Raw genomic sequence first — 21,698 nt, 5'->3', positions numbered from 1 at the left:
TTCGTTTGACCTTTGTGTTGGAATTCACACGTTTATTTGGAGACAGGAGTGCATGCATAAAATAGAAGAGGGCATTTGGCTAGTCAACAAAAAGTACTTTTAGTGACTATAATAAAAATAAAAAATCATACTCACTCACACGCCCATGTATATATATAATATTTATATGTATGTGGTTGTTCAATATATATTAATATATTTACACTGGATGTCCTTGATTATCTTTTCCTTATGCTGATTCGCTAATTTAAAAAGAAAACACAGGTGTGGGAATATTATGTACTGTTTATATACGATGCTACTAATATAGCATTGATCTGTGAAAGAATGAAAGAAAACAACAAATTGAACAAACTTCAACCATATATATATATATATATATATATATATATATATATATATATATATATATATATATATATATATATATATGTATGTATATATATGTATGTATGTATATGTATATATATATATATATATATATATATATATATATATATACCATACCATATACACATGTAAAAAAAAGGTACCAAATACCTATAAGGTGCTGATTGAGTTAAAGTATTCCAATATGGGTCTTAAAAAGGCAAAAATATTTCCACAAAATCCCAAACAAGGTATGTTAGAAAGTGGCAGGCCTGTAAACTTTTATCAGTGACTTTTTGGTGATGTGGGGGTGTTTATGATTGGGCGATATCATTGTCCAGGTCGTGGGCTTCTAATGACTTGAGAGCAGGAAGAAACAAAGCTATGCAGGAGATGGCTAGACGTCTGGCCTAAATGAGTTTATAGGCCCTCGCAGTCAGTAATTACAGCGAGTCCCTTTGAAAGTTCCTTTTTCCTCTCCGGGCCCTTCTTGTCTTTGTGCGCGTGTTGCTGACCATCAAAATGTGGACACAGGGGTGTCTGGCCGATGGATTGTTGGACAGGAAATCACCCCCACATCTTGACGCTCATGTTAATTCATCAACTGCTTCCCACTGATGGGAAACTAAACTCCACTTGTACGTGCACTTTTTTTGGCTCTGTGTCAAATTGTCAGGACCGGATGGTGAATGACGAGACAAAACTAACTTTTGAGTAACATTTGTGCAGATTTACACGACATGATGTTGAAAAATAGAGAAGCCACGGGGCACTAGAGGGAGCTGTGGTTCTTTACGTGTTAACCAATGGCAAGAAAAGGAGTATTTTCATAAGATCGATATGTTCATCAGCAACAACTTTAAGAGTAATAATGGACTCTTGAGTACTTGAGTCATATCATTTTGCAGACAAAGAACCTGGTAAGATTTGACAAAATAAATAAATATAAAGTCAATGCTGCAATATCGGCTGTAAATGAGTGGCCATATTGTACTATAAGGCCTAGAAAGATTTGTGAGCCGAATTCCAATCATTTGGAGCATCAGAAAGCTACATTCATGCAATCTTTTTTTCAATTTCTATAGCTTCTCTGTATTCAAAATGACAATCCGTGGTTGTAAAGTCATCACAACGAGAATTGGACCTGAAACAGGAATGAAACGAGAGAGTACGTGGAAATAGTAGCAAAAGTGATAAAACATAAGACGTGTCATGGTTCAAAATGTAGGATATACATTGCATCATACCTTTATTTTATGATCCTGGAAGACTGTAATAAGACTTGATGGGGAAAAAAACTTAAAGTTAGCTATAACCATCCCAATAATTAAACGTAAATGGTATATAAATGGTAAATGAAGACTGTTTTAGGTGTGGCGAGATATGTTAGTTTTATCACTCCATAAAACTTTAATACTTTTACATGTCCTTTTTTAAACACCAAACAACGACATGACAATGCCTATCAAGTTTGCAACGAGTTTTTCATGATATCAAGTGGCAAAAAGTCGAGTTAGTCATTTGTTTGTTTTTGACGTCCAACGCATAACAGTGACGACAAAAAAACTCACACGCATTTAAACTAACTTTTAAGTAATGGCTGTCTCAAAAATAAGATATTAATGCTAAGCAGTTGGAACTATTTTATGCAGGTCACTACGAGCTATTTTTTAGCCTACTTGTAACAAAACCAACATTTTTTGTTGAAACTAGGATCTTATTTTAATTTTTGATTTTGGATTCTTTATTCAACCATCGTTATTTCAATTTGAATTCCAGCAATAAACGGGCATCAGAATTCCTGTACTAACCAAAACAAGTGTTTTTTTCTATTTAAATGTCAAAACACAAAAAAAGGTCACATAACGTTTCATATACAGTCCATGCCACAAAACCACGTGATTTCTCCTAGCCAATCAATAGTTTTTTAATAGTACTTAAGACATTGTACCTACATATATGTACACTGTCTCAAGTATTATACATCTTTCCCTTTCTCTTAATTAATAGGTAAAATAGACGATAACCGTTATGAATATCAGGAGGACAACTAACAATAATGAGATGATTAAAATACATAAATCTTGCAATCTACTTGACCATGTGACATCCACGATTATTGTCAAAATACATTTATGATGGTCCGAGCAAATCGAGGGGGATGATTGAAAACCACGTGTTTTTCTATTTAGCAAGTAGGCTACACACACATTATTTTTTTTAAACAAATACCCCCATAAGTATTATTATGTAAACAGATTATAAACAAAATTAATACCACGCCCTTCTTTTACTCTAATCCTTGATTAATGTCTGTTCATACTGTTCATTTCGTTATTTGCCAATTTTAGAGCACAAAAAAACAAAAACACACACACACACACACACACCTAAACGTGCCCGCACATACACACACAAACACACACCCACACAGAACAGGCCCGCAGTGCGAATAAAAAAAGGAGGCAGCTGCAGATAACCTATAAATCCAGTAGAATAACCCATTAAAGTCCCTCGAATTCTAAAATGAAAATAGGTTCAACTAATAGGATTAAATTTGATTAAGTGATTTTGGAAAAAGATGGGAAACGACAGCAACCAAATATAATGCACATTTTCACATGGCATAAAATGTTGAAAGCAATATTTTATTTTTTAATGTTTTTGTCGTTCAATATACAAAAGGGAAAATAAAATAATCATGTATTATATTATATATGGTTTGGATACTAAATCTCTCTCTACATTCATTTAATACATTTTATGATAGGGATATGGGAGCAAAAGTACAGCTAATCCGTTTCCAAAAGAGACTCACATTAAGAATAAGAAACAATGATAGTGATTTTCTTTGTGTCTGGAAAAATTGTCAGTTTTCAGATTATGGTTGAATCGAAGCAGAAGGGCGTTTCATATTTGCAAAAAAATAAAATAAAATAAATTTAATCCCCCAAAACGTTGACAAATGTACATATTGTATAGAAACCCCAACCGTTGTTGAATAAACGTGTCAGATTCCTTGATTTCTTTTGCAAAGTACTAACATTTTGCTGATATGCAGCAAATGGAGAAAAGGGAGGTTTCAGCTCGGGGCCCCCCTCGCCTTTATGCGCCAAAAAAGAGAGAAAAAAAGGAAGAGTTACTGCAGTGGAAATTCCTTTTTTTGTGAGGGGACAATTTACAACTTGGCACTCGACGCTTTTATGCGTTTCCACGGCCTGTCATTGGACGCCGGCGGTCATGTGCGCGAGGCTGCAAACGTCTTCATGGCTCTTTTGCTCATTTCCCATGCAGGCGGGCGGACAAGCCCCCCCAAGACCCCCCTCCTCTCGCCATCACCTCATTCTGCGTCGACGTGCTCGCCAAAGCAATACGCCACGATGAAGCTTTCTGTCAAAATTGCCGGTGCTTCGCTCACTTGGTCTCGTCGCCATCGCAAGTTGATCTCGACGGAGACTCCACTGCAACACCGGCGATTAAACATGGATTATCGGACGTCGATTCGTAAGTTTTTGGGCTTCCTGACGCGAGTGTGTGGGTCAGATTCCTGTTGCATGATAACGTGCGATTTGTTTGGACGCAGTGCTGAAATATGAACATCATATGAATGAATGTTAGACGTTTTTTGATGACATTGTTTGTAGAGTTTATAAGTGGGGCGATCGATTGCTTCTGTCTGTGTGCCTTTTTTTGAATGCAAATGTCATGTCATTGCATGGATTATTCTTTTCTGTTCGTGCAAGTTATTTCCATTTTTGTCATTAAAAGTTGGGGCATTTTTGCATTGTGATGTGCAGGCCTTTTCTTTCGGGGGAGGAAATAGACGTTTTGGGGGGGTGGGGGCGAGTGGACAAAGACAGTATTTCAGTGTGGCCTGACAGGCAGCTGCGAAAGTATTTACAGCTTTACTGCAATGCGGCAAAATGGAGGCTGCACAGAAGATAGCAGGCCTGCATTGAAACACATTGACTTGATAGCACTTGCATTTAAGCTGTTTTATTTTACTTATCTTCTCTCTCTTTTTGAATCCTTCATTTAATTCACATTTTATACAAGAGAATTTAGCCTCCACGTTGCACATTAAATGCAATAATTTGGAGTCAAAGCCTCAAAAATAATATTCACATGGCCATCTACCATTCAAATAAATGTTTTGTCAATAACATTGATCATATGTCTAGTTATCCTCCAATTTGATGTTTGGGCCATAAAGGCCTGGCTAAAATAGCTTAAAATGTCTTATTTTAGGACGTAAGAGAGTCACTGCTAATAACACAGTCTAGACAATGTTAACGAAATGAAGTATAGATTCATGTAAAACTCGAACAGGTACATGTTTTGACGTGTTTTCACGTCATCTTTCGTTTCTCTGAAATTGATCTGGTTGTGAGGGGGAGAGACTGGGGAGAAAAGGGAAGTGCAATCCACCAGGATCCAGCAGGAGACGCTGTTGCCCAACACTCAGCCAATGCGTGCCAATAGCGTGGCGCTCTGATTGGCTGAGAAGTGTTGCACGTGATTGTTCCGACTCTTCTTCCGCATAGGATGTTAGAGTTGACATTTTGTTGGGGTTCTTTTGGTTCATGAACGCAGATTCAAAAGTGGGACAAGAAGAAAAATGTTTATAGTGATTGTCAGAGAGTGAATAGTTGTGGTTAGAATTAAATGGGGCGTGTCGGCATTGTGTATTATAGAGGAACTGACGTCATCATTATGCTCGTAGACAGGAAGAGAAATGACGGCGAACATGACGTCAGTTTGGGGGAGGTGAGAGCTTTTGAAATAGGGTTTACCAATTGTCACTTTTGGATTCACATTTTTGGATTGCAAATCTTTGATCATTAATCTATGCCGTCAGGCATTCAGGACAATCAAATGGATTTCCACTAGATGGCACAAGTGGCTTCAATCTGTGCCACCTGTTGCTATTCATAAAACAGGATATCCATCTGTGTAGAATTATGCAGGTACCGATTTCATAGGACATTTTGTAAAACAAAACAAAACAATGAGACAAAAATATTACTTGTTGAGATATTTTTGTTGGGTGTAACCTGCTATGAGTTTTCCAATAAAAAAACTTTGGAAATGATTGGGAAACACGAGTTAGGCAATTTCTAGTAAAACCAATACAGTTGATGACAGCCTTTCTATTTTTCTTTGGATTCTATTACAAGTAGAACTATTGTAGACCCTACGACAACAATTACTACATAATATAGTAGCATCCTCTTTAATATAATTACAACTCCTACTAATAATAATTGAATTCTGCTACGACTAGTGGTAGCTGTAACATTAGTGCTAACACTGCTTCTGCTACTACTATTAAGATATACATTCTGAAAAAAAAAACAAGTGGGTACAAAACGTGGCCAACTACAACGTGTGCTATTTTGACCAAAGTACTGTATTAGATTAACCCAATTTTTGCGATCAAATTAATCCAAGTGGAATTTGGGTTAACCCAATATTTAACAAAACAAACCCAACGTTTTATACTGCTTTGTTACTGTTGTTACATTTAAATGCACCCACATTTTGAAATCGGTTACTTTCAGTTTAAAATGACACAATAAACCCCATTCAAATAGGTAATGATAAAATTAACCCAAGTGTTGGTCTCGTTTTTTTTCAAGCCAATTTGGTCATTTGTTATTTTTTATTTATTGTAATCCATCTTGTTTTTTACTGCTACAATAGTAATCATAATAAAATTAGCAGTACGTAGTAGTACGAATGAATATAGAACATTTGATAATAATAATCTAATATTTTTTTACATGTTTAAAAGAAACATTTCCATTTCATGATTTATATTTGGAGCACTATCACTGACTGCAATTATTACTACTGCTACTAACAATAATAATAATAATCACCATTATACTGATCATCATTATGATGCTTATTATGAAGTGATGAGGATAGACATATAATGACACTGAGGTTAAATGCAGATGATGGATGAAGAAATTAGGAACAGATGAAGATTACATTATTGTAGGCCAAGTTATTTTGTGTGTGCTATATATATGAAAGGTGTCGGGGTGTGTTCCTAGAGGTGTCTGAGCAATTGTGACCTCCTTCCCTCCCTCTCTCACTCCTTTCCATTCCATTCCATTCTGGTTCTCCTTCGTTGCTCTGCAGCCAGCCACCCAGCCTCAATTGAGGAAGTGCAACTTTTGCCTAGGTTATTTATGGGCCCTTGTGAGTGGCTGCGAGGAAACACGTGATGCCATTCAACTTTGCTTTATGGCCCGCGGCTTGACGAGACAAAATATAATTCTCATTGTGGATCGCTGAGCGGCTCCAGATGGGCCGAAGAGGAGCCCGCTCGGTTGCGCAAGTCGAGGAAATGTCGCCCTGTCTGACGCTGCTTGTTCGACTTCTGGAACGCCACACGCGCGGTAAGACGGCTTTTTATCATTTGCTGTACGGGGTATGATGTCACACCGAACGCTGTTTCCTGCGTAGAAAATGGGGCGTCTGCAGGGGGGGCTGGGATAGGGGGATGAGAGGGGGGGTGGTCGATGAAGCTCTGTATGAATGCTGCTCTTTTAAATTTGAAGTCGATTTAACGTGTGACGTGTTCATACTTTTCAATGTATTGTCACGTGGTCTCCGGCTACATAGGCCTGATTGTAACACAAGCCCAATACATAATATTCTGTAGTGACTAATTATGGAGCATATTATTGAAATGGAGGATTTAAAGTGTTTTTTTCTAAGTGTGTAACCGTGGCCTGAAGTCATCGTGTCATTTCCATAGTATATTTTATTTTTATAAGAGAAAATCCCTGCGTGAAAAGAGGCCCAAACACTCGGGGTTGATTCTTTTTTTCTTTTTTTGGTTGGAAAAACGCTGACGGTGTGGTTCTTTTGTGCTACATTTAGGCTTTGAGCCGTCTCAAGTGCTGGTCTGCAGGCTAAGGTGAAAGACAGGTCAGGGTGTCTCGTGTGTTGAGTTAATATAGCCATTTTTTGCCTCTGTTTGAAAGACAAAATAAGAGTTTAGAACGAATTTCACTCAGATAAAATCATCCTCGTTTTTTTTATTTGGCCCATCAGGATCGATTGCTTAACGAATTTTAAAGAATCATTCATCATCATCATTGTGCAATAAAAGTCCATTTTTGTGGTGCTTTTTCCCTGAAAAAAAAACCCACATAATTATAATTTAATAGTTTTACATGCTTTTTCCTCCAGAATTTTGGATTTAGGTCTCAATCTGTTGAAACGAGCCCCCTCCCCACGAGAAAAAAAAAATGAAAAATGTTAATATGCTCTATAATTAATCAGTCAGCCTGAAAGCTTCGACGCCGAGCTCTAAGTATAGCTGCCAATGAGCTTTTACTTAATGGTTAAAAAAAGGAATTGGTCCACTTGTGCTCCTTTTGAGCTGTCAGGGGGCTGAAAAATATTTGGGGGGCCGAGATAACTTTGTCAAATGATTTTGTGTGACCTCAGTGGCCTGGGTGGAGGTAAGCAGGAGTTTGGTTGAATGGGATTACATTGAGATTTCATTTAATTGCTGAGGAAAAATGATATCGAAAGAGGTTCTGTTGTTCCTGAGATGATTAGTTGAAGATTTGTTAGTGGTAGCATTTAATTCCAAAACTGGTTGCCTACATAAGAGACCAAAAATGGGTTGTAGAACTTTTTATGGAAGTATAATGGGCACCATTTTGAAAACTTTTGTGTTTGGAAAAAATTTAACGAAATTGACTGGAATGTAATGAGTTGAACATAGTTTTATTAGTAGGGTTGGTTACTGATAGGAATTCCAAATCATTTTGGGGGGCTTTTGATTTAATTTCACAGTTTTTGTGTTCAGAGAGATGAATAAATTGTTGAATTTTATGCATTTGATCATGAACTGAATCCAACTCAAATGAGCCTGAATGTTCCTTTTAAAGTGAAGAATTGTGTGAAGAATTGTGTTTTTAAACTTTACGACACATTACATTTAAAACACGTTTTACATGGCTTTAAAATTTATTTATCCTTGACACAAATGTGACTCCACTGTTTCCATATGATAAAACATTTTTTTAACTGCACTAAAGTTGATCAATTTAAATTCATTCATCCTAAAGGTAATTTGTCACTGACTGAAAGGGTTTCAAAATGAATTAAAATCCAATAAAATTAAACTTGGAACAATAGACCTGCACTAACTAATGGTACTCAACTTGACTGCTAACTTTGAAGTAAAGTCAACCATTTTGGAGGTAGGAGGATTTCAATAAATAATTACATTAAACTGGAAATGACATTACACCTAAAACCTAAATGAACACAATCAACTGGACTCAAATGTTGACTCAAAAACGTCCATAAATGAATGCAGTGTCACTTCAAAACGAATATAGTCAAACATCTTTACAAGTGAAGGGCGATTATATAAGCCCATTTTATCCCTTGACGCCTCTAATTGAGAGGAATGCCAAGAAGAGAAGAACTGGGTTGTTTTGGCAGAAATTGCAGGAAAACACACTTTGCACGCAGGAAGGAAGTCTTGGGTTGAACAAAAAGAAAAGTTTCCAAAATGAAGAGCTCTACATGACTCGTCTCTTGCCTCCCGTCGTCTATATATACCCTGTAGAACCGAATTTGTGTGATGAAAAGCCAGTCACAGATTCGATTCTAGGGGAGTATATGGTCGATGAAAAGACTTCGATGTTGGCATGACATCGCACACTTTGCGTGCCCCTCTCGTTAATGAATGATTCCCAGAGGCGACCAATTGTTTGCGAGGCACGGCAGCAGATGAAGGGATGAGATTGGTGTAACTTTTGGATGACCCCCCCACACGCCCTCCTCGACAAAGACGATCGCCATCAATTGTCCTCGCTCCGCTTTTATAGCAGGGGGCTTCTTCTTTGTGGCTTTTCATCCGCGGGCCAGCTCGGTGGAGGCTTCATCTTCTTTCTATTCGTCTTCTTCTTCTTCTTTTTCTTTTTTCCTCTCTCTTTTTTTGGCCTGAAACTCCAGCTATAAAGTGGTTTTGTTCTCTCCCGGGCGGACCCCTTTGCTTTCCAGATGGTTGCAGGTTTATTTTTCCTGCAGGAGTCTAATTAGCAGCGGCATATTTGGAGAGGATGAAATTGCTCTTTACGCGTATGTTTACCCGTGCGAGGAGCAGCGTCACCTCCATTGGCCCGCACGGTCACATGGTCCGCTAACTTTATTCAGTTGACACCGAAGTAGGAGGGCTTTATGGAGGGAGGAAAAAAGACAACTGGAGAAAAATTAGTATTTTCTACCTTCCCAAATTAATGGCCATGAGTTCCTATATGGTCAACTCCAAGTATGTGGAGCCCAAATTTCCTCCCTGCGAGGAATATTCGCAGAATAACTACATCCCCGAGCAGCCCTCGGAGTACTTCAACTCGTCGCAGGACAGCGACTTTCAGCACCCGGTCATCTACCCACGCGCCGAATACGCGGAGCAGTCGTTCGGTTGCGACCCGCTGCAGCAAGAGGGGCACGTCCGAGCCCGTGCCGGTCAGCCGAGCCCCCCGGAAGAGTCGCTTCGCGTGGCCGAAGCCAGGACCACGTGCGGCGGGGGCGGCGGCGGTGGTGTACCGGCCGAAGCCAAAAGCCCGAACGGCAAGCAACCGGCGGTGGTTTATCCCTGGATGAAGAAAGTGCACGTCACCACGGGTAAGGACGCCCGTGATCGCGTCCTATGTATGCATGTGTGTGTGTGTGTGTGTTTTTTACGGCACCCTTTCAAAGGCCTCGTCAATTACACGAGTCGTAAATTTCATAGCCGGGGAAAAAAACAGGCCGCTGTACAGAACAGGAGGGGGTTGGCGGTGGTGGTGGTGGTGGGGGGTCCAAGTCCAAAATTCTAGCGCTCGTCCCCGTCCCCGTTCCCGTTCCCACAGCCCCGTAATAACCCCGCTTTTCTCCGTTCTTGCAGTGAATCCAGATTACACGGGTTCTGAACCCAAACGCTCGCGAACGGCTTACACACGGCAGCAAGTTCTGGAGCTGGAGAAGGAATTCCACTTTAATCGCTACCTGACCCGAAGGCGTCGCATCGAGATCGCGCACACGCTTTGTCTATCCGAGAGGCAGATAAAAATTTGGTTCCAAAACAGAAGGATGAAGTGGAAGAAGGATCATAAACTGCCCAACACCAAGGGCAGGTCGGTGCCGAACCCCGGACACCTGCACAAGGACAACCACACCGACATCACGTCTTTATAAACAACAAAAAAGCATCTCATTTCTTCCTTTTTTTTGCATGGACTGACCTCATTTTTTAAAAACATTTTTATAATTTAAAATTAAAAGGAAAAAAAATATCAGTATTGACTGAGCCTTTGCTATTAAAAAATACAGTTCAATCAGTATTCTAATGGAGAGGTTTGACGTCCAAACAGGATAAAAAAACACTTTTCGTGGATTTAAGTGTCCCCTCGCGTGGATTCACGGTGGCTTAAAGTCTGAAGGAGCTTTATTGAGCACAGAGAGGCCATTCGTCCAAATTCGACTCGCTTCTCTCTCAATAGACCGTTTACTTGAAGAAAAAAAATGCAAGCAAAAAAACGACAAAGCAATTCTTAAATATTTCGCTCTTCTTCGTCCCTTGTTTGTTTTAACTTATTTTGTACTATAAAAGCATATTTCTTCTCCTACATTCCTTATACGAGCAGCTATTCTTTCTTGCTATTTGCCTTCTTTGTCATGCCAATTCCTTAGGAAAAAAAATCCTCCTGCATGGCTACGAATTTCTTTAAAAATGCGATTATTTAGATGAATCATATTATTTATTACTTTAAACAAAGTGTACATTATTTTTTTTGTAGCGTGCGTGCACACGCACACGATGAAATGAGTGCTATTTCCTTTGTGCATGGCTTTAAGTTCACGTGAGAATGTATTTCAGTTACACAAAGCTCCAGGGCTTGAAAAGGGGTTACAAAAAAACTAAACAAAAAACACCAAACAAAACAAGCATTCTTTTATTTTTTAGGGGGGTTAGAGCATGTGGGTTTTGTTTTAAATACCTCATTGTGGAAAAAGACAAGAGAAGGCCCAGAAACGTGGAGCTCTTCTTGTTCAGGAGGTTTTTTGAGGCGAAGGTCGGTGGAAGGTTCATCCAGGGGACACGCCGGAGCTGCGAGGGATGACCCCGACACCCCTGACCCGGTCGGACAAGCTGCATTTTTCTCCCTTTTCGCCCTGACCAATGACTCTGGGAAACATTCATAGCAAGTCGGTGCGTGACTTCTACAACCGACTTCTTTCTATTCCCTATTCCCTAAAAAAAGGCTCAGTATCTGATGCGATCCAATATTGGCGTCGATGTCGTTTACTGGTCTTATTTTTGTACATGCTTTCTACCTTGTATTTGTGCATTGGGATGTGAGAAGTATATTGGAAACAAATAAAGATTTCTACTGATTATACATTTAAACAATGGCAGCAGTGTCAGATTTTTTTTAAAATTTTCATTCTCAAATATGGATGTTAGTGAAATAATACATGATTTTAAATAATGTTTTCATTTGAGTTCTCTCTCTTTAAAACAAAAAAGAATATTATTGTTTTTTGTTGGCGTTTGAGGTGACACATGCACACAGGCTGGCGTTTTCAAAAACATCCCCCAAATGTCCGCCTTTTGGTTGCTCTTTCAAGCATTCAATCCAAACAAAAACGTAGCCACTCGGATTCAAAAGAATGAATGGTAATGTATCTTTTTAGTACATTCAAGTGAAGTGGTGTAAGATACTTTTTTTTTTAAGACAATATGAGTTTTTTTCTCTCTAACATTGAGCTTAATTTCCCTCGTTTTATTCATTACTCGCATTCTAGCTCATTCTTTTGTCCTTTTTAAAATGTCAAAATACACACGCAGTTTGAGCAACAACAAAAAAAGCGAATAAATCAACCTTTAAAAAACGATTTATTTTTCTTACCGGGGATGGTAAAATCCCTTGAAGTGAATGCTTTATTCCGATTGAGGGCTTGAATTTTGATTTGAGTCAAAATGACTTACTAAAAACAATCTTTTTCAATTTAATTCTTGTTCTAAAATACACTCTTTAGATAAATTACGTTGCGATTTTTTTATGTGGTGCACACATTGAATCTGCAGGCTCGCTGCTCCCGAACAATAAATGAAAATATCAGACCACCTTTGTTAGTTTTTCAATGCATTTATTTATTTTCAATGCATGCTGCACAACTATGAGCACATTTTTTTCGCCAATAAAATCGCTCACAATCGCTTTATTTAAGAGATTAAACACATTTTCTTTATACATATTCTAATAACCAAAACAATGATGATCATTACGTATATTCATTCCATGGTACTCCTCAGCCACATACACTTTTATTATCACCAAAATAATGAATGAAACAAAGGTTATTTTTCAGGACTTTGTAAATGCCTTTTTAAAATTGTGCGCATAGACTATCTAATCCATTCCCCCCAAAAAAATCTGACTGCATGAAATACATTTTACTTCACCCTGGGCGTGATTATTTGCTAGAAGCGTTCTATTACTTGTAATACTGTTCAAAGTGAAGTGAAAAATCCTTGAACATAACATTTATAATATGCCGTATTCAATTGGATTTGACACTGGCCCTTTATTATTTATAGGGGAAGACCTCACACTTTGCAACTCGTATCAGTTTCACACAAAAGGCCTCCAACAAGACATGTGGAATACCCCCCCCCCCTCTCCACACACACACACAATCACACACACACACTCATACACTCACACACTCTCACACACACTCACACACACACTCACACACACACACGTACACACACTATGCAATCCACGCTCGCGTGCCTCCAAATCAAATCTGAGCAATGCCCTTGAACGCCTCACGTCATCCACGAATGCTACCATGGACGGACGGATGGACGCGAGGTGATGCCCATTAATATTCGCATATGATTTTATAAGAACGGCTTGTGATTGGACTGCACGTGTTGGACGAGCGGCCACGCTGACCTACATGTGCGAGCACCAATAAATGGCAGCCATAGGCGCCGTGCCACTTCCACTGACAGCCCCGGGAGAAAGAAAGCATGCGCCCAGCCCGCTCACCGACCGGCCATATTTGACTCCCCCATCAACTCCCCCTCCTCCTCCCTTCCGTAACAATACTGCGAGTCGTCGTTTTTTGGGGCGACATTCGTCGAAAAATCCACACCGGCATCATTTCGCTGGCTGCCCCCCCTCCTCTACCCCCACCGCAGATCACGTGACCAAGCCCATAATTAATGCAGCTCCCCAGCACCCCCCTCGAAGCTCGGCGTCGTCATTAATCGCGAGGACTCTATCTAGACTTGAAAAACTGAAAAGAGGAGAGGGGGGGAAAACAATAATAGCTTCTAAGCAGCGCGGCAGCATCCGGAGCGACACATCCGAATCTACGGATGCTCGGGTAGGTCTCATGATTCACTGCATCTTCCTATTTTTTTATTTTTTTTATACATAAAACATTCTGCATGCTCACCGTGGACGTGTTTCCTTCCCCCCAAAAAACGTGCCAAAATCATCTCGATTTCAACCTCCGAGCCATTGGTGATTCATCTACAATATAGATTTGATTTGAGATGGAAGTTTGACACTTGTGCATCCTTGTAAATCATTGCCAGTAATTCCTGAAAGGCTGCGAGGGAGGGCGAAAGAGGGGAGGAGGGGGCGCGAAAACTGTAAATCTTTCACTTTTATTACCCTGCGAACATATGCTGCAGCGACAGTAGTAGTAGTCGACCTGAATCTGTTTCTTCCCAAGCCCGATGCTCAAATGCTCTCCTAAGGATGTGAAAATGTGCTTATTTGACTGGAAACTAGTGTAACATGTCATGCTTTTGAATTGATGGAAAAGGTAGCTTCCGTGTATGAATGCAATGCAGTGAAAAGGGTAGCCTTGTTTTTTTTTGGTCCAAAATGCATCGCTGAGATGGACGAAGAACAATCACGTGAACAAAATATGCTCGCATCTCGCAGGACAGTGCCTTTATTTGTCATCATAAAGCTCCCCCCTCCTCCCCGAACCAAATATTCCACTGTTTAGCTCCCAAATCTACACGGGGGCCTTACACTTGAATTCCTGCTATTTCATTTGCTGATTGATTGCCAGCCAGTTTTTTTTCCTCCTTCTTCTTCTCTCTCCTCTCCTCGCTGTGCAGAAATAAGGATACCCGATGTTGGCTTTTTATTGGTAGCTGAGTCCTTGCACTCTTTCGGGAATACCGTCTCCGCCGGTGTGTGGAAATGTCTGCAAAAGAGCAAGATAAGGTTTAGGACAACATTGTCTGCAACACAAAAGGAGGGTTGAAGGATTTATTCGAGAAGGAGTCGAAGAGAGAGCGAGAGAGCAAGCGAGAGAGTTCTTTTTTTTTTGGAATGATGAATTGACACCAAGCAGGTAAGCAGCAAAGCAACCTTTAAGCAGGTTGATTTCATGCGAGCAAATATATGATTTATTCCACTCGGGGGCTGCTTAATTGGTGGTCGTGCGAGGAAGCTGCAGACCCCCGAAAAGGCAGCTCGGAAGGGAAAAGCCAAACATGATGGAGACGGAACTCGATGCACTTTTTAGCTCATTTCCACTACAGCCAGGGCGAAAGGAAAAGTAGAAGGCACTTTTCTTCTTTTTGACTCCCGGATCGTAAATCACATTAATTTGTTGTCTTATCGTCACAATGGCGTTTGCTGTGATTTATGTGGTTGGAGCTCCGTGGCTTTGTTAAAAAAAAGTGGTGTGTTCCGCGGACAAAGAGAAAGGATTGGATTTGGATTTTTGCCCATTTTACCCCAATTTTCAGGGATTAGAAAAAAATAAAGAATATTATTGCAATTCCATGCATCCCATTTATGCATGCATTTATTTGATTTGATCATTTTGACGACAATTTACAGCCAAATATCACATTAGTCCTAATTTTGACCTTTTTTTTACTCGTGTTTTTTTACGCCTACGTCGTCTAATGATGGACTTAATAAGTGTCTACATGGACTCGAGCCTATTGTGTGGAGGAAACTTACCGTAGCAGCGCGTAGGCGAGGAACACTGCGCCATGAATAGACGGCCATGTCTGCGACTAGTCGCCCAGTGGGCCCGAGCACTTGATCATCGACCGCTTTTTGACAAATAAATCCCAATCCGAGGCGTCTATATACCGAAAAATCTCATTTCACGGGGCTGATGTGCAACCGAGAAGCCGCATTCGCGTTTAATGTTCACTTTGCCGTCCTCTTCGGGCTTTTAAAAGCGCCGCTCGTTGTTCATTAAACGTCGAGTAAAAAGCTTCGTGACCCAGAAGGTCAGGAAAAAACAGCTTATGGTTGCTAAATATCTTCTTTGTATTAAAAGTGCGAGCGTGAGCTTTTTTTTCTCCCGAAACATTGAAGGCATCACGTGACACGTTTCACCTTAAAACGGCGACAAGATTCGATTTGGTTCGATTTCTTTGCATTAGAAGCTTCGAAAATATTTATTTTAAATTATGCATCAAGCGTTTTATCTGGGTAAAAATAATATTCCTGCACAAAAAAAATGAATTATGTTTTCTATTTTTCAGGTCGAGTTTGGACCGGGGATGAAGGCTTAAAGAACATCACACACACTCGCACAAATTTCGGTGAGTAACACACACGCACGCACACAGTAAACAAGGCCTTATGTTGTTGTTTTTCCTCGTATAAAGTGAACCTTCAATGACCTAAACAGACGCTAGGCATGGAAATGTCATTAATCGCCTACATTTAAAGACATGTAACCTAAAAAATAATTCTTTTCATGTGATGCGTGCCTCGAACAGAGAGGAAAAAATTAAAATGGAGCGTCACATTTCCCGATAAAATCCGAATTTGTCTGCAATTCTTCTCTCGTTGGTGCGCAAGACGTTTATGTTTCACTATCCTCATCAAGCTCGCTTTATAAAAGCGGCTCGACTGCATTGGGAAATTCTTTCCCTTGCCTTCCACCTACGCGTCGTTGTTTTCCTCTGGTGTGTGTGTGTGTGTGAGTGTGTATGGGTGTGTGCGTGTGTGTGTGCTTTCTTTTGCGTCTAACACGCGCACATTTGCGCTCATAAATTTTGCTGCGGCGGTCCACAGTGACAGGTGCAATTGTTATGCAGCACGACGAGGACTACCACCAACGTACACTACAGGCAAGCTTGGGATATTTACGAGGCAACTTTAGTGCAGTGATTACGGCCCCTTTGGATGTGTAAAATGCACCTTGATTCAACATCATATTTGGGTATTAATGGCGTAGTTAAATTTAATATTTGCGTTTATGCCAGTAAAATATTAAAGGCTGCGAATCTAATTGTAACGTTTGGTGACACGGGTTGGCATATTTTATAGAGGGTAAATTATTGTATTTAAATGTTGTAAATTGCAATGATACGAAAGCACGTTGACAGTAATACTTGAGCTGTTCTCGTATTGAAATGTAAGGTGATAAATGAGCATTAGATGGTGCCAGCCACGCCCACAGCCACGACACACAACTATACGCCTACGCACATATAAACATGACATTTCTGGATATTAACAGATATTAACATTGGGTTGAACGTGCGAGCCGAACGAGGCTGTAAATGTGTGGACGGCTCTATCCTGAACAATGCATGACGCACTTTGTCAGACCTTGTGATTAGTGAAAAGGCCATTGTGTCAAATGCCGATTCAGCTTCTTTCTCAAACCCCACAGAGAGCCTTTTGGGGCCAAGTTAAACTTTAACTTTTTTTGTGCGGGGAAAAAGGGGGCCCAACTGGCGCTGCAATTCAACATTGTGCATGAAGGCCGATAGCGAGCTCAAATTTTACCTGATACTAAATTTGTTCATTCTTATTTTGGGGTGTCTAGGTGACAGACTGAAGTCAAAGTGGGGGAGGCCTATAACGTGAAAAAACAAATATAAAAAAAACGCAGAAGCCAGCCAGCCCATGCTACTGGAAACACGTCCTCTGGTTGATTGTCTTTGAGGGAGCAAAAGAAAATGCAGAAAGCAACATACTACGACAACTCCGGACTCTTTGGAGGCTACGGCTACCCCAAGGCTGACTCGTACAACTACCCGCACCAGTCGTACCCCGCGGCCAATATCGATGCAGACTACCAGGGCTCCGTTTGCCCCATCCAGAGCCCCGCCGTCCGGCCTCTGACCCTCAAAGAGGGGGATCTAAACGGGGACTGCATGCAGCGGCAAAGTAGCAGCGGTCAAAGTAACAACAACACAAACAGCAACAGCAGCAGCAGCAGTAGCCAAGCATCGACCGTGGGGGAGCAGCAGCAGCAGGCCGGAGCCCCCCTTCCACCCTCGCCCAGCCCCAACGGCTCCGCGGCCCAGAAGAAGAAGCCACCGACGGGGAGCAGCGGCGCGTCGCCGGCCCTGACCAAGCAGATCTTCCCGTGGATGAAGGAGAGCCGACAGAACGCCAAACAGAAGCAGAATAACAACTGCCCCGCTACAGGTATACGCTCCAGGGTGAACGCGAACTGACACGACTGATTGAAGAGAAACAGTTCATGTGTTAAATCCATGGCCCGAGGGCCAAATAAGGCCTCGCTGCGTTGTTTAAGGAGGGCCTGCATAGCAAATGTATGTTCCAAACTGGAGAATTTTCTCAACACCAGTTCTATATGTAGAACCAAATCCACCATATAAAACAGTCAAACTAATGGATATTCACAGAGTATATTTATTTAATCCGTAAAATCCAAAGCATTAGAAGGGTCCAACTGGATCATTCTACACAAATATGATTATTACAAAAATCATAACAAACACTCAAGCAAACCCACACACACACACACAAACGGAGTTTGTTGTCATTTGCAGGTGAGGTGAGCGACGAAAAGAGCCCCACCGGGCCGGCATCGAAGCGGGTCCGAACCGCATACACCAGCGCACAGCTGGTGGAGCTGGAGAAAGAGTTCCACTTCAACCGCTACCTGTGCCGCCCACGGCGAGTGGAGATGGCCAACTTGCTCAACCTGACCGAGCGCCAGATCAAGATCTGGTTCCAGAACAGGAGGATGAAGTACAAAAAGGACCAAAAGTCCAAAGGGATCGCGCACTCCCCCCTGGGTCACTCCCCGGACCGAAGCCCCCCGCTGTCGGCCGCCGGTCACATGGGCTACTCGGTCCAGCTGGGGAACTCGTTGGCCTACGACGCACCGTCGCCTCCGCCTCCGCTGCCGCCTCCTCCGCCGCCGTCCTTCGCCAAGGCCCAGCAGAACATGTACGGCCTGGCCGCCTACACGGCCCCGTTGGGCGGCTGCATGCCCCAGCAGAAGCGCTACCAGAGCGCCGAGTACGAGCACCACGCCATTCAGAGCGGCGGCTCCACTTTCGCCGGGGCCAACTTGCAGGGCAGCCCCGTGTACGTGGGGGGGAACTTTGTGGATTCCATGCCGGCGTCGGGGCCTGTCTTCAACCTGGGCCACCTTCCCCACCCCTCGTCCACCAGCGTGGACTACAGCTGCGCCGCCCAGATCCCTGGCAACCACCACCACGGACCCTGTGACCCCCACCCCACCTACACGGACCTCACCTCGCACCAAGCCACTCAGGGAAGGATTCAGGAAGCGCCTAAACTCACGCACTTGTAATGCCACTTTGCGCGTGCGTGAGTGCGTGTGGGTGGGTGGGTTTTGGGTGGGTGCGCCATTGCAGTATTACGTCGCACTCCTTTTTTATTACCTCACTCTCTTTTCTTCTAATAACTCCCGAGCGAGTCATGTGCATTATTATCATCACAGTATTATGACTATTCTTATTATTATTGTGTGTGCGTGTGTGTGTGTGTCAACAAAATGTACTCCCCCGGTTATTTAACTTGGGGGTGACTGAGAGCTTTTTTTGTTCCTTAATATATCGACATATAAAGTGCAATGCGCATTTTTGACTGAATATTTGACTTGAAGTAAGGCTCGTAGATGATGAACGTAGAAATTCATCAGTAGTGAGTGGGACCTTTAGTCCCTTTTTGTCTTTTTTGTCAGCCTATCATCCTCTTCATCTTATTTATTTATTCTCATGATTCTTAAATAATCGTTTTTGGACTCGTGACTATTTATTATTTACCGATTGCACATTATTTATCGTTTATACGCGAGTATTTATACGTGTATTTGTTTGGTCTTTTTTGTTTTGTTTCGTAAAATCGAACAGATCAGTGCACTTGATGGCAAAACAGGGTTGTTGACAAAAAATGGAATTGTATATCGGTGACAAATGGGGCATTTTATAGTGTATAAGCACCACTATGTGTCCATGGTTAATATTGTGTGGAACCTTAAGCAAATCGTAGACTATCGAAGTATCAAATATTGTACACACCAGCATGTCATTTTGTTTTTTTTTCTATTCAGTTGTCTCCCGTCGTTAACCATCCAATGACCAGACCCCACTTATATTGAAATGTTATATTTTATTGTGTTGGACATTTTGTAAATAAAGTGCTCAAACTTGACTGTTTTATGTACACCACGCAGTGTCCATCTTTATTGTGCATATAAATACATTTAATAGGCATGCTTTGTTAACTTTGCTGACTACCAGGAGGCCCATTGAGAGCCACTGGACTCGGCAAACAAGGGGGAAAAAAGCCGATCAATAAATTAGACACCACTGTATCCAACGTAAAGTGCGTTTCAGCCAAATATAAAAGGCCCCGGAGATTATTGACGTTTTATAGGTATGAGGACTTACTGCACCATCTTCATTTGCCTACTTTTTTTTACGACAGCTACCAGAAGAGAATGAGCTCCGTCCTTCTATTGATCGGCGCCCTGCAAAGGCTGAATTTTAAAACATATCTCCAATGTATCGACGGACAAGAGAGAAAGGGAACATACGTGCGTGCGTGTGGTATATAATGCGTAAATCCGCGTGCACGAGGAGAGAGAGAGAGAGAGAGAGAGAGAGAGAGAGAGAGAGAGAGAGCAGTTCATCCTTTATTGCTCCTGGAGAGCCATTTCAAAGCTCATTAATCAAAAACTCGTCGCTTTCAGACTCCTCGCTGATTCCTCCTCCTCGCCAACAAAGCATCTGCATTCCAAATCCAAGGAACACACTTCAAACCGAGCTGGCTAATCTTTAATGGGGGGAGGCCATAAGCACGCTGTGTGCACATTGTGCCTCAAAATGGGAAGATAAATTCATCTCGTAATGTTGCTTTATAATTACACACTTGCATTAAAGCCCTAATATATATATATATATATATATATATATATATATATATATATATATATATATATATATATATATGAGTATGTATATATATATATATATACATACTCATATATACATATATATGTGTGTATATGAGCATTAAATTGTCAAAATCTTCGTTAAAAACAAACGATTTAAAATAGCATCCAAAAATAAGGAACATGCATATATAAACTTTACATGCCATAAAATACACCAGTGATCTATGATGATATAAAATTAGAAATGTATGTATACATCTTTGGGATGAGCATCCCTTGTTTTCTCGCTGTGACCCTGATTGGAGCTGAAATGGCGCATGCGCAATGGCTGGACGATCACGCGAGGTCTTCCTTGCTGTTCCGTCGCTTAGTGCAGGACTATCGACGTGTAACGTTTGCCTTGCTCTTCTGCGGACTCCAATTGTGGAATAAACTCAAGGAGAATAAAAAGGGAAAAGAAATACACATTGAATGCTGAAAACAGAGTGGCGTCTGCATGAAGATCTCGCGATACTTGGAGCTGCATCCATCTCCATCTGTTTTTTTTTTGTCACCCGCACTCTGAGTGGACGTGGACACGCCGTGGGACGCTCGGCATTAAAACCAATATTTTGTCCATTTTATTTTTTGCTTTGACTTTTCCTGCTTCACTAACTACGAGTGAAGTGGATCAAGAAACAATTTTTGACGGAAATTGGACTCGTGAAGGATGGTTTCCCAGTGCAGCCCAATGAACAAAAACCTCGATTCTAACCTGCTTTGTGGACGGGTGTAAAACCAACAATGCTCTTCTGAATGATTTACTATACGATTCATTTTTAATGTTAAGGTGATTTTAAAAATTAATTTGGGTTGAGCCCTGACCTCACATTTAAAGGAAAGACACTAATTATTTGATTCATGCTGATTTAAATGGATTGTATGCATAGTACCTAATAGAGTGCAATGAATATTTATTGTCATACTAAAGATAAAGGCTTGTACTATTATATATTTGTTTTCAATAAAGGATTTCAATACTTGTGCTTTTGTTATTAGAATTTGACGGTGTAAGTTTTATTGTCAAAATCCATAATGTGTAATATTTTGAAAAATTCAGT

General features: G+C 41.0%; 2 protein-coding genes and 1 long non-coding RNA gene across 6 annotated transcripts; 2 read left to right on the top strand and 1 right to left on the bottom strand.

Annotated features, from left to right (window-relative positions):
• Positions 1-9,040: 9,040 nt before the first annotated feature.
• Positions 9,041-11,800, top strand: hoxd4a (homeobox D4a). Its single transcript, XM_077617222.1, has 2 exons — positions 9,041-10,038; positions 10,301-11,800. The coding sequence occupies exons 1-2, from the start codon at positions 9,651-9,653 to the stop codon at positions 10,588-10,590; spliced, it is 678 nt and encodes a 225-aa protein (XP_077473348.1). The 5' UTR covers positions 9,041-9,650; the 3' UTR covers positions 10,591-11,800.
• A 1,966-nt stretch (positions 11,801-13,766) lies between these two features.
• Positions 13,767-18,990, top strand: hoxd3a (homeobox D3a). 4 transcript variants are annotated; one of them, XM_077617219.1, is made up of 4 exons: positions 13,767-13,797; positions 15,944-16,003; positions 17,242-17,849; positions 18,218-18,990. In XM_077617219.1, exons 3-4 carry the CDS (start codon positions 17,375-17,377, stop codon positions 18,988-18,990), a joined length of 1,248 nt encoding a protein of 415 aa, XP_077473345.1. In that variant the 5' UTR covers positions 13,767-13,797; positions 15,944-16,003; positions 17,242-17,374. The 4 variants fall into 4 exon arrangements, with proteins under 4 accessions (XP_077473345.1, XP_077473343.1, XP_077473346.1 ...); XM_077617217.1 differs by lacking the exon at positions 13,767-13,797 and adding an exon at positions 14,371-14,787; XM_077617220.1 differs by lacking the exon at positions 13,767-13,797 and adding an exon at positions 15,231-15,685.
• Positions 14,354-15,776, bottom strand: LOC144086997 (uncharacterized). Its single transcript, XR_013304623.1, has 2 exons — positions 15,408-15,776; positions 14,354-14,637 (listed from the first exon to the last, which is right to left on the bottom strand). It is a non-coding gene; the product is annotated as an uncharacterized LOC144086997 (long non-coding RNA).
• Positions 18,991-21,698: the final 2,708 nt, after the last annotated feature.

The sequence above is a fragment of the Stigmatopora argus genome, chromosome 13, assembly GCF_051989625.1.
Source record: "Stigmatopora argus isolate UIUO_Sarg chromosome 13, RoL_Sarg_1.0, whole genome shotgun sequence".
Taxonomy (NCBI): domain Eukaryota; kingdom Metazoa; phylum Chordata; class Actinopteri; order Syngnathiformes; family Syngnathidae; genus Stigmatopora; species Stigmatopora argus.
Note: the sequence above shows the minus strand (reverse complement) of the source record. Positions and strands in the feature narration are given on the sequence as shown.

Coding starts and splice junctions, on each gene's coding strand:
- hoxd3a (XM_077617219.1), top strand. CDS start 17,375: ATGCAGAAAGCAACATACTACGACAACTCCGGACTCTTTGGAGGCTAC. Junction 17,850..18,217: donor TAACAACTGCCCCGCTACAG/GTATACGCTCCA, acceptor TGTCATTTGCAG/GTGAGGTGAGCGACGAAAAG.
- hoxd4a (XM_077617222.1), top strand. CDS start 9,651: ATGGCCATGAGTTCCTATATGGTCAACTCCAAGTATGTGGAGCCCAAA. Junction 10,039..10,300: donor GAAAGTGCACGTCACCACGG/GTAAGGACGCCC, acceptor CCGTTCTTGCAG/TGAATCCAGATTACACGGGT.